This window comes from Epinephelus fuscoguttatus, linkage group LG5, assembly GCF_011397635.1.
Source record: "Epinephelus fuscoguttatus linkage group LG5, E.fuscoguttatus.final_Chr_v1".
Lineage (NCBI taxonomy): Eukaryota > Metazoa > Chordata > Actinopteri > Perciformes > Serranidae > Epinephelus > Epinephelus fuscoguttatus.
Genome location: NC_064756.1, coordinates 760,223 through 777,037, shown reverse-complemented (window position 1 = coordinate 777,037; position 16,815 = coordinate 760,223). Strand labels below are relative to the sequence as shown.

Below are 16,815 nucleotides of genomic sequence, written 5' to 3'. Positions count from 1 at the left end.
AAAAATCCCGCCAAAATAAGAGCAGAACTGGAATCAGAACCTTTAAAAACAAACAGACCACAGCAGACCAGTAAAAAAAAAAAGTTTATTGTGACAGTAGCAGGAAGTGTTCAGCAGAGTTTCCTCATGACCACTGTGACACCTGAGTGATGTCATCACATCACATGGTCAGGATCAGTCAGTTCAGTTCAGTCGTCCTGGACACCAGCTGATGAAGCAGACGGAGGTCCAGGCAGGACTGAGGGTGAAGTCCAGCAGGAGAAGCAGAGTCACAGACAGCAGTCCAGGTCCTGGTCTCAGTACTGGAAGCTTCTCTTGGTTTGAATGTCATCCAGGATCTGCTGCAGCTCCTCGTCCTCAAACCGACCCTCCAAACTGAAAACACAAACACTTCAGTCACCATGGTAACTGGACTCGGCTCTGATGGAGGTATGACGTGATTTAGGCCGTGGTAATATAATCTGGCCATCATCTGTATCATCATCATACCCCCATCATACCCATATCATACCCCCATCATACCCATATCATAGGCCCATCATACCCATATCATAGGCCCATACCCCCATCATACCCATATCATAGGCCCATCATACCCATATCATAGGCCCATCATACCCATATCATAGGCCCATACCCCCATCATACCCATATCATAGGCCCATCATACCCATATCATAGGCCCATACCCCCATCATACCCATATCATAGGCCCATCATACCCATATCATAGGCCCATACCCCCATCATACCCATATCATAGGCCCATACCCCCATCATACCCATATCATAGGCCCATCATACCCATATCATAGGCCCATACCCCCATCATACCCATATCATAGGCCCATACCCCCATCATACCCATATCATAGGCCCATCATACCCATATCATAGGCCCATACCCCCATCATACCCATATCATAGGCCCATACCCCCATCATACCCATATCATAGGCCCATCATACCCATATCATAGGCCCATACCCCCATCATACCCATATCATAGGCCCATACCCCCATCATACCCATATCATAGGCCCATCATACCCATATCATAGGCCCATACCCCCATCATACCCATATCATAGGCCCATCATACCCATATCATAGGCCCACCCATACCCCCATCATACCCATATCATAGGCCCATCATACCCATATCATAGGCCCATACCCCCATCATACCCGTATCATAGGCCCATCATACCCCCATCATACCCATATCATAGGCCCATCATACCCATATCATAGGCCCATCATACCCATATCATAGGCCCATACCCCCATCATACCCATATCATAGGCCCATCATACCCATATCATAGGCCCATCATACCCCCATCATACCCATATCATAGGCCCATACCCCCATCATACCCATATCATACCCCCATCATACCCATATCATAGGCCCATCATACCCATATCATAGGCCCATACCCCCATCATACCCATATCATACCCCCATCATACCCATATCATAGGCCCATCATACCCCCATCATACCCATATCATACCCCCATCATACCCATATCATAGGCCCATCATACCCCCATCATAACCCCATCATACCCATATCATAGGCCCATCATAACCCCATCATACCCATATCATAGGCCCATCATAACCCCATCATACCCATATCATAGGCCCATCATACCCATATCATAGGCCCATGCCCCCATCATACCCATATCATACCCCCATCATACCCATATCATAGGCCCATCATACCCATATCATACCCCCATCATACCCATATCATAGGCCCATACCCCCATCATACCCATATCATACCCCCATCATACCCATATCATAGGCCCATCATACCCATATCATAGGCCCATCATAACCCCATCATACCCATATCATAGGCCCATCATAACCATATCATAGGCCCATGCCCCCATCATACCCATATCATACCCCCATCATACCCATATCATAGGCCCATCATACCCATATCATACCCACATCAGACGCATATCATACGCCCATCAGCCCATTATACGACGAACATACCCCCATCATACCCATATCATAACCCCATCATACCCATATCATACCCCCATCATACCCATATCATAACCCCATCATACCCATATCATACCCCATCATACCCATATCATAGGCCCATACCCCCATCATACCCATATCATAACCCCATCATACCCATATCATACCCCCATCATACCCATATCATAGGCCCATCATACCCCCATCATACCCATATCATACCCTCATCATACCCATATCATAGGCCCATCATACCCCCATCATAACCCCATCATACCCATATCATAGGCCCATCATAACCCCATCATACCCATATCATAGGCCCATCATACCCCCATCATACCCATATCATAGGCCCATCATAACCCCATCATACCCATATCATAGGCCCATCATAACCCCATCATACCCCCATCATAACCCCATCATACCCATATCATAGGCCCATCATACCCCCATCATAACCCCATCATACCCATATCATAGGCCCATCATAACCCCATCATACCCATATCATAGGCCCATCATAACCCCATCATACCCATATCATAGGCCCATCATACCCCCATCATACCCCCATCATACCCATATCATAGGCCCATCATACCCCCATCATAACCCCATCATACCCATATCATAGGCCCATCATAACCCCATCATACCCCCATCATAACCCCATATCATAGGCCCATCATACCCCCATCATAACCCCATCATACCCATATCATAGGCCCATCATAACCCCATCATACCCATATCATAGGCCCATCATAACCCCATCATAACCCCATCATACCCATATCATAGGCCCATCATACCCCCATCATAACCCCATCATACCCATATCATAGGCCCATCATAACCCCATCATACCCATATCATAGGCCCATCATACCCCCATCATACCCATATCATAGGCCCATCATAACCCCATCATACCCCCATCATACCCATATCATAGGCCCATCATAACCCCATCATACCCATATCATAGGCCCATCATAACCCCATCATACCCCCATCATAACCCCATCATACCCATATCATAGGCCCATCATAACCCCATCATACCCATATCATAGGCCCATCATAACCCCATCATAACCCCATCATACCCATATCATAGGCCCATCATACCCCCATCATAACCCCATCATACCCATATCATACCCATATCATAACCCCATCATACCCCCATCATACCCATATCATAGGCCCATCATAACCCCATCATACCCCCATCATAACCCCATCATACCCATATCATAGGCCCATCATACCCCCATCATAACCCCATCATACCCATATCATACCCATATCATAACCCCATCATACCCCCATCATAACCCCATCATACCCATATCATAGGCCCATCATAACCCCATCATACCCCCATCATAACCCCATCATACCCATATCATAGGCCCATCATACCCCCATCATACCCATATCATAACCCCATCATACCCCCATCATAACCCCATCATACCCATATCATAGGCCCATCATAACCCCATCATAACCCCATCATACCCATATCATAGGCCCATCATAACCCCATCATACCCATATCATAACCCCATCATACCCCCATCATAACCCCATCATACCCATATCATAGGCCCATCATAACCCCATCATACCCATATCATAGGCCCATCATAACCCCATCATAACCCCATCATAACCCCATCATACCCATATCATAGGCCCATCATAACCCCATCATACCCATATCATACCCCCATCATACCCCCATCATACCCATATCATAACCCCATCATACCCATATCATAGGCCCATCATAACCCCATCATACCCCCATCATACCCATATCATAGGCCCATCATAACCCCATCATACCCATATCATACCCCCATCATACCCCCATCATAACCCCATCATAACCCCATCATACCCATATCATAACCACGTTGTACCCACACCGACATGGGTATGATGGGGTCCGGGTGTGAAGTAGACAGGACTGACCTGGGGATCAGGGCTTTGGCCTCCTCGGCAGCTTCAGGACACAGATTTGCTAAACTTGCCAACTCGAACTTGTGGAGCTTCTTCTGCAGCAGGAGGCTGAAACAGAGAGGCCGGTCCGTCAGAGATTCAAACAGCTGATCCCACCCTGTAGGCCGTTAAGGTGAACCAGAAAAAGTCTCACAGAAACTGATTTCTGCTCCGACATCTGGGGACTACATGATCTTTACATCATAAAAAAGATCAATACATGTTCAGCTAATCAGCGGGAGTTCGTAGCTCATAACCCCGCAAGAGTCCTGTGATCAGGGTCGTAATTCGGCACTTGTTCTGTCTGAGCGTAATTATCTGTTCCGCCTGAGCATAATGACATTTGGTAAGCGAGTGGTGGCACGGCCGTCATGTAATCGTGCTACACCAATAAGGTACCCGCATTTCGTGTCGCCATGGTTTCATTCAGCAGAGAAAAACAGACCCGGAAGTCCTCAAAAGTGAGCAGAAATGAGCTGAAACAGCGCTATTCACATCGCCGTGTCCACGAAACACGATGAGACAAACAGACAATAAGGTGAACTAAGCAAAATGTCTTAAAACACATTTGATTCAATACCTGGGCATAACCGACATATTATTACATAGACAACATAGCTACGGAAGACGAGAACGGCCATGTATTTTTTTTTGTGTGTGTGTGTGTGTACTGTTATCTCGTGATAACGACTTATTATTTCGCTATCTCGATATAACAAAGATTGTTTTCCCGTGATAATTGTCAAGTCTGATGATTGCACACTGGTTAATGTGATCGTCTTGATTTCAGCCTACAAGAGCTGCCGTGGTCCTGCCAGATGCCTCCTGCTGCTGCTGTTATCATTAGTCACACTTGTCCTGTTATTACGCCGGTCTGATTAAACGCCGGGGCGATTATTTCCTCGTTCATTGCCTCAAGGAAGAACAGCCCTACAGGCAGCGAGAGGGCTGCTCTCTCCCTGCCTGAGGGACTGTTTGCGCTTTTACGCACGGGTCGGTGGTGAAGTGGCGCACATGACTCGTGCTACAGACGGACGGACGGACGGACAGACAGACAACCACATATGTCAACAGGTACAGGTAATACATCTGGCTACATCTTTCCCACACCAAATATCCGTGATCACCTACACCCGCGTGCGTAAAAGCGCACACAATTCCGTGTCCTCTCACCGCGATGCTGTGATTTAATGGCCCGGTACTCATTGTAGTCCACTCTTATCAGACCCAGTAATAATAATAATAATAATAATAATGATAAGTTACTGGGGACCTATATGCCGTGCCTTTAAATGAAATTACCAGAAGAGTTCGCTGAAAAGGTACAGGTAATACATCTAGCTACAAACAGAACAAGTGCCGAATTACGACCCTGATCACAGGACTCTTGCGGGGTTATGAGCTACGAACTCCCGCTGATTAGCTGAACATGTATCGATCTTTTTTATGATGTAAAGATCGTGTAGTCCCCAGATGTCGAACGAGATGAAACGATAACTGTGTTCACCTTACGGCCTCCTGAACAGAGCAGACAGATGGGGGGGGGGGGGGGGGCTCACCTGCGCACAGCGGTGATGGTCTCTCTGTTCTTGAAGCGGCTGAAGCGAGCCGTGTAGTTCAGGGTCTTCATGAAGACCTCGGAAAGTTCCTGTTCGTCCTCGGCGCTCTCGTTCTGCTGCTTTCTGTGTTCCAGCAACATGTGGACCTCCGAGTTCAGCAGAGTCTCTGCGTTCTCAAACTCTGTCACCACAACAATAACAACAACAACAACAACAACCAATCAGAAGAGCCGGCGACCATGTTCGTAGTTCTGCAACAGTTTAAACACTGTAGCCACTCACTGAGGGAGGAAGTACTTACACAGTTTTACTGTGTGGTAACAGAATACTTTAACGATGTGGTGACAGAGTACTTTAACTGTGAGGTAACAGAGTACTTAAACTGTGTGGTGACAGAGTACTTTAACTGTGAGGTAACAGAGTACTTAAACTGTGTGGTAACAGAGTACTTTAACTGTGCGGTAACAAGGTACTTAAACTGTGTGGTAACAGAGTACTTAAACTGTGTGGTAACAGAATATTTTAACAATGTGGTGACAGAGTACTTTAACTGTGAGGTAACAGAGTACTTAAACTGTGTGGTAACAGAGTACTTTAACTGTGTGGTAACAGAGTACTTTAACTGTGCGGTAACAGAATGCTTTAACGATGTGGTAACAGAGTACTTTAACTGTGCGGTAACAAGGTACTTAAACTGTGTGGTAACAGAGTACTTTAACTGTGTGGTAACAGAGTACTTATATATTTACCGTGACAGAGTATTTGTACTGTGTGGTGTTATTACTTGATCTACTAAAGAACTTAAACTTTGACCTTTTACTGAATTAAAAGAATAATACTTATTCATGTTCAGGACAAAGATCATGAACACTGTGTGTTGTCAGAGTACTACTGTCATTAATACAACCGTGAGTAAAAGTACTTTCCATCCCCTGACAGGTAAAGAAGGGTTTATATTTATCTGATAAAGTCTGATCTGACAGGATGGTATAAATAAAATGTAGAAATATTAAATATGTTTCAGACCGACCTTTAGGAAACAGCAGCTGTGAAGCATCTTCTTCAACATCTCCGACATGAGCAGGAGCTGCGCCGCCTCCCGCCGCCATGACACCCCACAATACCGGCTAACGGCTAACGGCTAACAGTCACCAGGGAGGACACCAAACGACGGACGGTTACGGCTACAGTCGGTACCGGAGGTTCACCGGGGAGTCCCGGGGAGTCCCGGCGGTCTGACGATGGTCTGTGCGGCCTCGGACAGTCTAAACTGACGGAGTCAGTTCCAGCTCGGCGCCTTTCAGCTGCACAAAAACACCAACTATCATTTCCGTTTCTCAAACCAATCACATCCGCCTTCAAAATAAAAGCGGCAGCAGCCCACAGCGCCCTCTGTCGGACACCGTACAGACACTTAATGACACGCAGTTTGGAAGAACAGGATAAAGTTTGTGAGCTGTGAGTTGGCCTGTTGTTCGAAACCTCGATCAGGGATTAAGCCGGGACATGTTGGTTATCCTGGTTTAATTTAGCGTTGATTCGGTTGTTTGAAAGCAGAGGCACATATATGTTGCCATGGAGATTTATTCTGTGCACTCAGCCTGGTCCCGACCAGGTTAACTACCAGGCTTAGTTCAGTCTGGTGTCTTATCTGTCCAGTCAGCTTTCACTGCGAACAGAAATCAATGTGTTTTACCGTCATTTCATGTTCTTATGTACGTATTTGCCTCATTTTGAACAAAATACATTAAGCCTACAATAATAAAAAAAACATTTAACATTTAAAACTTTATTTTTGTCACAGCCCAAACATACTTTGACATGCACATATCCTTACCAATATAAGGATTAATTGTTGGAATAAACATACAAGTAGGTGTATTTGGCATTAACACGATTAGTGGTTATTAGGTGTCATAACTGTGTGACCTTCCCAAATTATATTCCCAGTTAACTGGACCAATAACTCCAGTGTACTTTACATCAGTGAAAGAAAACATGAAGATGAAACCACAATATTCTTTGACCTCATTTTATTTAAATGAAAAATGCTGTAATCAGTCACTGTCTGCTTTGAGCTGTGGAGAGAAAGAGAAATAATATTGATTAATACGTTGCATCACAGTCATGCTTACAGTGTGGATTAAAGTCACTTACTTCTTTCTCTAGATTCTTAATTTCTAAGTCCAGTTTCTTTAAGGTCTTTCTTTTAATTTGTCAATGTGTCTTACACTGCAAGACAATCCAAAGTCAGACAGTCCACATAACACCAATGGTTGATTAATGCATGAATAAAATGATTGATTCCATGTACAGTATACTGGAATAATGTACCTTGTATGAAGAGGGCGGTTTCCCCCCCTCCGTCCTCATCATCGGCCTCCCTCGGTTCTGATCCAGGGTGAGCTCTTCCGCTGGTGTGAAATCAGCAGTTGGTTCCTGAGTAATATTATATCCACTGCTCACCTTTAAGGTGACGTGTACAACTGTTAATTTGTTAAAGGAACTTTAATAGTAATTATGACAGATTCATCTGCGCAGCAAGTGTATATTTTTAGATTACTTACGCATTCAGTCGGTCCGCAATTGTCTGCCAGACATTTTCTCTCTGCTTTATTATCACTGCAGTGTTTCCTTTCTTCGTGATTATATGTTTTACCTCTTCATAAGTGTCCATGATGAGACGCTGCTCACTGGGTGAGAAGTATGCGGCACGCGTCCTCTCCATTGCTGCATCTGTCAATCTGTGATCGATCTCGGGGTCTATTTAAGAAAGCCAAGGACGCGCACTCACCTGAATGAGTTACACCTGGCTTGACAAAGCCGCGTCTCCTCAGCCTGGCTTGGTGTTCGAACAGCCGGTGAAGCCAGGATGGACTCGCTTTTCCACTTATCCTGGTTTGGTTCATTCTACTTCTGAACAACAGGCCCGGGACTCGACCCGGGGCCGGATCTTGGCTGGTGCTAAACACTGACTCACAAACACATACAGTGCACATCTTTTTTTTTGTTTTGTTTTTAAATTTCGTATTACAAAAACAATCAATCCGTGCCAACAGGTACATGAGTCATTTTACACACAGGTAAATAAACGTAAATAGAAAACATGTAAAAAATAAAAAATAAAAAATACAACCAAACAAACCAAATAAAACAAAACATGTCAGGGGTCACCATAAATACATAATAAAAAGTAAAATATAAACAATAAAAAGCAAGAAAAACTATTAAACTGGGAGCACAGATCCAAAGTTTTAACAGCCTTCTTATTCTTTGCAGAGGATATTGTTTTAAAATATAAATCCATTTCTTTTTTTAAAAAACAACAAAGAGAGGTTTTGTACGGCTACATTTACATTATGAATATAAACCTTGGCAATAAAAATAAGATTAATTACAAGATACTCTTTTCTTGTAAGCAGGGTTAGCTCTTAGAAAAACAAAGAATACATTTTCCAGTAAAACTTACAAATTATATTCTCCAAGATGAATCCACACGTCTTGCCACAGTTTATGGGTGTGTATTCATTTCCAGAGCAGATGGACAAGAGTGTCAGTGTGGGAATCACAGAAGGCACAACTTCAGTCAATATCATTTATGAATTTAACAAAAAAGACCTCACTGGGTAACAAAGGTGATGATTTTAAACAACACTTCTTTAACCTTACTGAGCAAAAAGAATTTGTGGGAGAGTCCAAATCTTTTTCCAGCATCTACACGGCTATTCCAAACGGCTACACCAGGTGAACCACAAGCAATATCATGCTGAAACAGAGCACCGATCTCACGCTTGTTTTTACAACCTGAGGAGTTAAAGCACACTTTTACAACCGGTGAGTCAGTTACATCAACAGAAGCAACATCTGTATCTGAAGCTGATATCAAAGTACAGTTTTTAAACAGCATAGAAACACCAGATGGGATAGCATCACGGACCATGTTTATAGCGGGCGGCAGAGCTCAGTATTTTTCTAAAATCCTTCATCTTTGTGATAAAAGCACCAAATTTGTCAGATGTGTTGACACATATACATTTAGAATAAATCTGGATGTTGGGGCATCAGAAACTCGCCCCCTGGTGTCCAGAACAGGCGATTGAGTCCTACCTGCCCATGGACCTATCCTGTTAATTGGATCCACTCCAAAATGTAATGGCCTCTAAGTTGGACCATGCTACACGCCTCCACCACGCTTTGTGAAAATCGGTCCGGCAGTTTTTGTATAAATCTGCTAACAAACTAATAAATTCTTCGTTTTTGTGATAAAAGCAAATTTGATTCATTTATATCTTGATATACTGGAATACTCCCAGGCTGCTGTTACCATGGTTTCAGCACCACAAATATAATGTAGAGACCAGTTAAAGTGAAAAACATGTTTGATTCTAATGTAGGACAAGACATCCAACACAATGGTGAGATTTAGAGTTATTTATGAGGCCATTTCACAACATTCAGTGAACATACTTAACAGTTACACTGTAACACTCTGAACATATGATCTCTAACTAGTGCAGCCATCTGCAGCAATGTGGAACCTTAATAACAGAGCTGTTTTTACAACGACGCCTCGAATATCGTGAGACAAGAAGAAAAAAAGGGGAAAACATTCAAAGGTCACAGTGTCACCGTCACTGTGATCAGGAGGACATGGAACTGGTTCTTTGAAAAATAGACATCTGATTTTGTAAAGTATGTCTCTGTTGGTCCATATAGAATATTGGTGCAGTGAAAAATTGTGCCTGTATATCACAGACCATGCAAACAGTGCTTGTCTGTGGAAGTTAGAAAGACACACAGGAATCTTTTCAATGTTATAACTGCACGCTTAATCCACCAGTTTCAGAGAATATATAACTGGGAATACAGTTCCATATTGAATCTGGACTTTTTAAGAATTATTGATCCGGTTAATCTTGAACTTGTTGTTCAAAGGGTTGAAACCCAGAAAATTTAGGTCCCATTCTCATATGTATTCATAATGAATGATTTTTTATGTAATGTTTTATTTTCCAAAAACAATTTGAAGAGTAGTTGGTCTATGCCTTTGAGTGTTTTATGATCAACATGTAGTGAGAGAGCAGTGTGTGTTAGCCTTGAAATGCCCCCCGCTTTAGTTGTTAAAGTTCTACCTTTCAAAGATAGATCCCTGAGAAGCCACTGATTACATTCTCTTCCTGCTTTTTCTATGATTGGGATAAAGTCGAAAGTACTTCTAGTTTTTTGACACTTTTTGATAGAAATACCCAAATACAGTGGTGGAAAAAAGTTTTCGGACACCCCATGCATTTGTGAAATATTGCATTAAGAATCACTCTTAGGTCTTCAAGTGTAATTTCTTTTAGTACAGTCACAGCCAAAATACTAAATAAATCCCAAAAAAGCCATTAAAAACTTAAAATTGATTGGTTCCATAAAAATACATAAGAAATTTTGAGTATTGGGTCATTTTGGTACCAGTGATGAAGGTCGTTCTTTTTATTAAGACACAATTTTTGTTGCCAAGCTTCGTGTCTACATAAAGCCAGCACATTTGAAAGTTCTTCAGACACAAAAATGGCTAAAACAAGGAACCTAACGCAGGAAACACGCCTGAAGATAAAGATTCTCAGCCAGGAAGGGTACAGCTGCTGCCAGATAGCCAGGAAGTGCAGATGCAGTCCTTCAGCAGTTGGATACACTCTGCAGAAATACAGACGAACCAACAGCTTGGAAGACAAACCAAGATCTGGGCGTCAAGGGTTTCTTCAGCAAGAAATGACCGCATCCTGATCCGCATGTGCAGGCAAAACCGCCGAATGACATCACAGGAGCTTCAGCAGCAGTGGTCAAACCAAACTGGTGTCCAGTGTTCCACCCGCACTGTACGTGGCCGACTTTTAGATCACGGCTTAAGGTCCTACAAGGCTATCAAGAAGCCCCTGATCAATGAGAGACAGAGGTTAGCCCGGCGTCGTTGGGCCCAGGCACACAAGAACTGGACAGCCAGGAACTGGAAGAAGATTTTGTGGTCAGATGAGTCCAGTTTCCAGCTTTATCTTCCTCCTACTAATGTGAGGTTAGTCTGATGGCCAGGCGAAGCATTATCTCCAGCATGTACAGTACCTACTGTCAAGCATGGTGGAGGCAGTATCATGGTTTGGGGATGCATGAGTGCTGCTGGTGTTGGTCATCTCACTGTCTGTGATGGCACATTGAACTCTACCAAGTATTGGACCATTCTCCAAACCCACATGCTCCCTTCTGCACGTGCACTGTTCCGTCGAGGTAACAACTGGATGTTTCAACAAGATAATGCCCCTTGCCACACATCCAAGGCCAGTAGAACTTGGCTGCAGGAGCACAGTATCCAGGTCTTAGAGTGGCCAGCTCAATCCCCGGACATGAGCCCCATTGAAAATCTGTGGTGGATTATCAAAAGGTCTGTTTCAAAGCATAAACCAAAGAATTTAGAAGAATTAAAAGCAGTAATTCAAGAAGAATGGGACAAGATTACCCCTCAACAGTGTGAAAGGCTCGTGGGGAACATGCCAGCCAGGATTAGAGCTCTACTACGTGCCAATGGCAGGACTACTAAATATTAATTTGATGATGTGATGGTTTATTTATTTTTTGTTCAGTTTTGAACACATTCTCTGTTATTTGTTGACTTTGATACCGACAATGTTGAGAACTGACATATTGAAACTGTCAAGAATTTAGTTTTGTTAGTTTTTCTTGTAAACAATAAACAGAACAATATAATTTGTATTTGTTTGTATCTGTCTAATGCAGCCACACCTTTTGAAACACAAAAAAGATTTTTCCACAAATATTTCATGATAATATTTGAGACTGTGTAAAATTTTAAGGGTGTCCGAAAACTTTTTTCCACCACTGTATGTCACATGTCTTTAATAGGAATGTTTGAAATTGAGCCAAGTTGAGCAGAGTCTTTGACTGCTAATAATTCACGTGTTTACATTCAAGTATCGCCCAGAAGCTTTAGAGAATACATGAATAACATCAATAGCACAACGTATTTGAGCAGAATCTTTAAAAAAAAAAAGTAGTGTCATCTTTTTATATATATATATATATATATATATATATATATATATATACTTTATTAATCCCCTGAGGGGATGTCAATTACACACAGGTCCGAACACACACATGCACAAACAGGACCTATACATGCACTAAGTGGGGAGATGTCAGAGGGGGCTGCCCATGACAGGCGCTCCGAGTGGTTGGGGGGTTCGGTGCCTTGCTCAGGGGCACCTCGGTTGTGCCCAGGAGGTGAACTGGCACCTCTCCAGCCACCAGTCCACGCTCCATATTTTGGTCCGGACGGGGACTTGAACAGGTGACCCTCCGGTTCCCAACCCAAGTCCCTACTGCCGCCCCATCTGCCAGCTGGCCAATGATGATTTCTTGCTCTGCTATTTTAATGCCTTTCAGGGTGCCTGTTCTAATATGACTGGATAACAGCTGGGTGACGAGGAGGAGGAGGAGGAGGAGGAGGTAGGGAGAAACCAGGCAGCTCTGTCTGATCCCTCCTTTCACATCAAATCTTACAGTGTAGATCATCAGGCCTGTGGCTGTGACTGATCTGTGTCACTGAGGAGGTTCTGTCAGGTGGAAGACACGTTTTAATCCACTACACCACATGTTTACTGTGTTTACTGCAGTCACTGTGGTACTTTTTATAGTATTGCAGGACTTAATGTAGTATTCTGTTTTATACAGTGGTACTCAGTGTAGTACTGTAGTATGTAATGTAGTACAGTAGCCTGTAATGTAGTATGTAATGTAGTACAGTAGCCTGTAATGTCGTACTGTAGTATGTAATGTAGTAATGCAGTATGTAATGTAGTACAGTAGTATGTAATGTCGTACTGTAGTATGTAATGTAGTAATGCAGTATGTAATGTAGTACAGTAGTATGTAATGTCGTACTGTAGCCTGTAATGTCGTAATGTAGTCTGTAATGTAGTACAGTAGTATGTAATGTAGTAATGTAGTCTGTAATATAGTACAGTAGTATGTAATGTAGTCTGTAATGTAGTCTGTAATGTAGTGCAGTAGTATGTAATGTAGTACAGTAGTATGTAATGTCGTACTGTAGCCTGTAATGTCGTAATGCAGTATGTAATGTAGTACAGTAGTATGTAATGTCGTACTGTAGCCTGTAATGTCGTAATGCAGTATGTAATGTAGTACAGTAGTATGTAATGTCGTACTGTAGCCTGTAATGTCGTAATGTAGTATGTAATGTAGTACAGTAGTATGTAATGTAGTACAGTAGTATGTAATGTCGTAATGCAGTATGTAATGTAGTACAGTAGTATGTAATGTCGTAATGCAGTATGTAATGTAGTACAGTAGTATGTAATGTCGTACTGTAGCCTGTAATGTCGTAATGCAGTATGTAATGTAGTACAGTAGTATGTAATGTCGTACTGTAGCCTGTAATGTCGTAATGTAGTCTGTAATGTAGTACAGTAGTATGTAATGTAGTACAGTAGTATGTAATGTAGTACAGTAGTCTGTAATGTAGTCTGTAATGTAGTACAGTAGTATGTAATGTAGTACAGTAGTCTGTAATGTAGTCTGTAATGTAGTCTGTAATGTAGTACAGTAGTATGTAATGTAGTACAGTAGTCTGTAATGTAGTACAGTAGTATGTAATGTAGTACAGTAGTATGTAATGTCGTACTGTAGCCTGTAATGTCGTAATGTAGTATGTAATGTAGTACAGTAGTATGTAATGTCGTAATGCAGTATGTAATGTAGTACAGTAGTATGTAATGTCGTACTGTAGCCTGTAATGTCGTAATGCAGTATGTAATGTAGTACAGTAGTATGTAATGTCGTACTGTAGCCTGTAATGTCGTAATGTAGTATGTAATGTAGTACAGTAGTATGTAATGTCGTAATGCAGTATGTAATGTAGTACAGTAGTATGTAATGTCGTAATGCAGTATGTAATGTAGTACAGTAGTATGTAATGTCGTACTGTAGCCTGTAATGTCGTAATGCAGTATGTAATGTAGTACAGTAGTATGTAATGTCGTACTGTAGTATGTAATGTAGTACAGTAGTATGTAATGTCGTAATGCAGTATGTAATGTAGTACAGTAGTATGTAATGTTGTAATGCAGTATGTAATGTAGTACAGTAGTATGTAATGTCGTAATGCAGTATGTAATGTAGTACAGTAGTATGTAATGTCGTAATGTAGTATGTAATGTAGTAATGTAGTATGTAATGTAGTACAGTAGTATGTAATGTAGTAATGTAGTCTGTAATGTAGTCTGTAATGTAGTGCAGTAGTATGTAATGTAGTCTGTAATATAGTGCAGTAGTATGTAATGTAGTACAGTAGTATGTAATGTAGTCTGTAATGTAGTACAGTAGTATGTAATGTAGTCTGTAATATAGTGCAGTAGTATGTAATGTAGTACAGTAGTATGTAATGTCGTACTGTAGCCTGTAATGTCGTAATGTAGTATGTAATGTAGTGCAGTAGTATGTAATGTAGTACAGTAGTATGTAATGTCGTACTGTAGCCTGTAATGTCGTAATGTAGTATGTAATATAGTGCAGTAGTATGTAATGTAGTCTGTAATATAGTCCAGTAGTATGTAATGTAGTGCAGTAGTATGTAATGTAGTACAGTAGTATGTAATGTAGTAATGTAGTCTGTAATATAGTCCAGTAGTATGTAATGTAGTGCAGTAGTATGTAATGTAGTACAGTAGTATGTAATGTAGTAATGTAGTCTGTAATATAGTCCAGTAGTATGTAATGTAGTACAGTAGTATGTAATGTAGTCTGTAATGTAGTCTGTAATGTAGTACAGTAGTATGTAATGTAGTACAGTAGTATGTAATGTAGTACAGTAGTCTGTAATGTAGTCTGTAATGTAGTACAGTAGTATGTAATGTAGTACAGTAGTATGTAATGTAGTAATGTAGTCTGTAATATAGTCCAGTAGTATGTAATGTAGTACTGTAGCCTGTAATGTCGTAATGTAGTATGTAATATAGTGCAGTAGTATGTAATGTAGTACAGTAGTATGTAATGTAGTAATGTAGTCTGTAATATAGTCCAGTAGTATGTAATGTAGTGCAGTAGTATGTAATGTAGTACAGTAGTATGTAATGTAGTAATGTAGTCTGTAATATAGTCCAGTAGTATGTAATGTCGTACTGTAGCCTGTAATGTCGTAATGTAGTATGTAATATAGTGCAGTAGTATGTAATGTAGTACAGTAGTATGTAATGTAGTAATGTAGTCTGTAATATAGTCCAGTAGTATGTAATGTAGTGCAGTAGTATGTAATGTAGTACAGTAGTATGTAATGTAGTAATGTAGTCTGTAATATAGTCCAGTAGTATGTAATGTAGTACAGTAGTATGTAATGTAGTGCAGTAGTCTGTAATGTAGTGCAGTAGTATGTAATGTAGTGCAGTAGTATGTAATGTAGTACAGTAGTATGTAATGTAGTAATGTAGTCTGTAATATAGTCCAGTAGTATGTAATGTAGTGCAGTAGTATGTAATGTAGTACAGTAGTATGTAATGTAGTAATGTAGTCTGTAATATAGTCCAGTAGTATGTAATGTACTGTAGCCTGTAATGTCGTAATGTAGTATGTAATATAGTGCAGTAGTATGTAATGTAGTACAGTAGTATGTAATGTAGTAATGTAGTCTGTAATATAGTCCAGTAGTATGTAATGTAGTGCAGTAGTATGTAATGTAGTACAGTAGTATGTAATGTAGTAATGTAGTCTGTAATATAGTCCAGTAGTATGTAATGTAGTACAGTAGTATGTAATGTAGTAATGTAGTCTGTAATGTAGTCCAGTAGTATGTAATGTAGTACAGTAGTATGTAATGTAGTAATGTAGTCTGTAATGTAGTATGTAATGTAGTAATGTAGTCTGTAATATAGTCCAGTAGTATGTAATGTAGTGCAGTAGTATGTAATGTAGTACAGTGGTCTGCAATGTAGTGCAGTAGTATGTATATAGTACAGTAGTCTGCAATGTAGTGCAGTAGTATGTATATAGTGCAGTAGTCTGTAATGTAGTGCAGTAGTATGTATATAGTGCAGTAGTATGTACATAGTGCAGTAGTATGTATATAGTGCAGTAGTCTGTAATGTAGTGCAGTAGTATGTATATAGTGCAGTAGTATGTATATAGTGCAGTAGTCTGTAATGTAGTG

At 41.3% G+C, this 16,815-nt stretch overlaps 1 protein-coding gene across 2 annotated transcripts; it reads right to left on the bottom strand.

Annotated features, from left to right (window-relative positions):
• Positions 1–67: 67 nt before the first annotated feature.
• Positions 68–7,236, bottom strand: polr2d (RNA polymerase II subunit D). 2 transcript variants are annotated; one of them, XM_049575574.1, is made up of 4 exons: positions 6,628–6,987; positions 5,598–5,778; positions 4,012–4,107; positions 68–375 (listed from the first exon to the last, which is right to left on the bottom strand). In XM_049575574.1, exons 1-4 carry the CDS (start codon positions 6,704–6,706, stop codon positions 297–299), a joined length of 435 nt encoding a protein of 144 aa, XP_049431531.1. In that variant the 5' UTR covers positions 6,707–6,987; the 3' UTR covers positions 68–296. The 2 variants fall into 2 exon arrangements, with proteins under 2 accessions (XP_049431531.1, XP_049431530.1); XM_049575573.1 differs by lacking the exon at positions 68–375 and adding an exon at positions 2,220–2,242 and having other exon boundaries at positions 3,917–4,107; positions 6,628–7,236.
• Between the last annotated feature and the right edge of the window lie 9,579 nt (positions 7,237–16,815).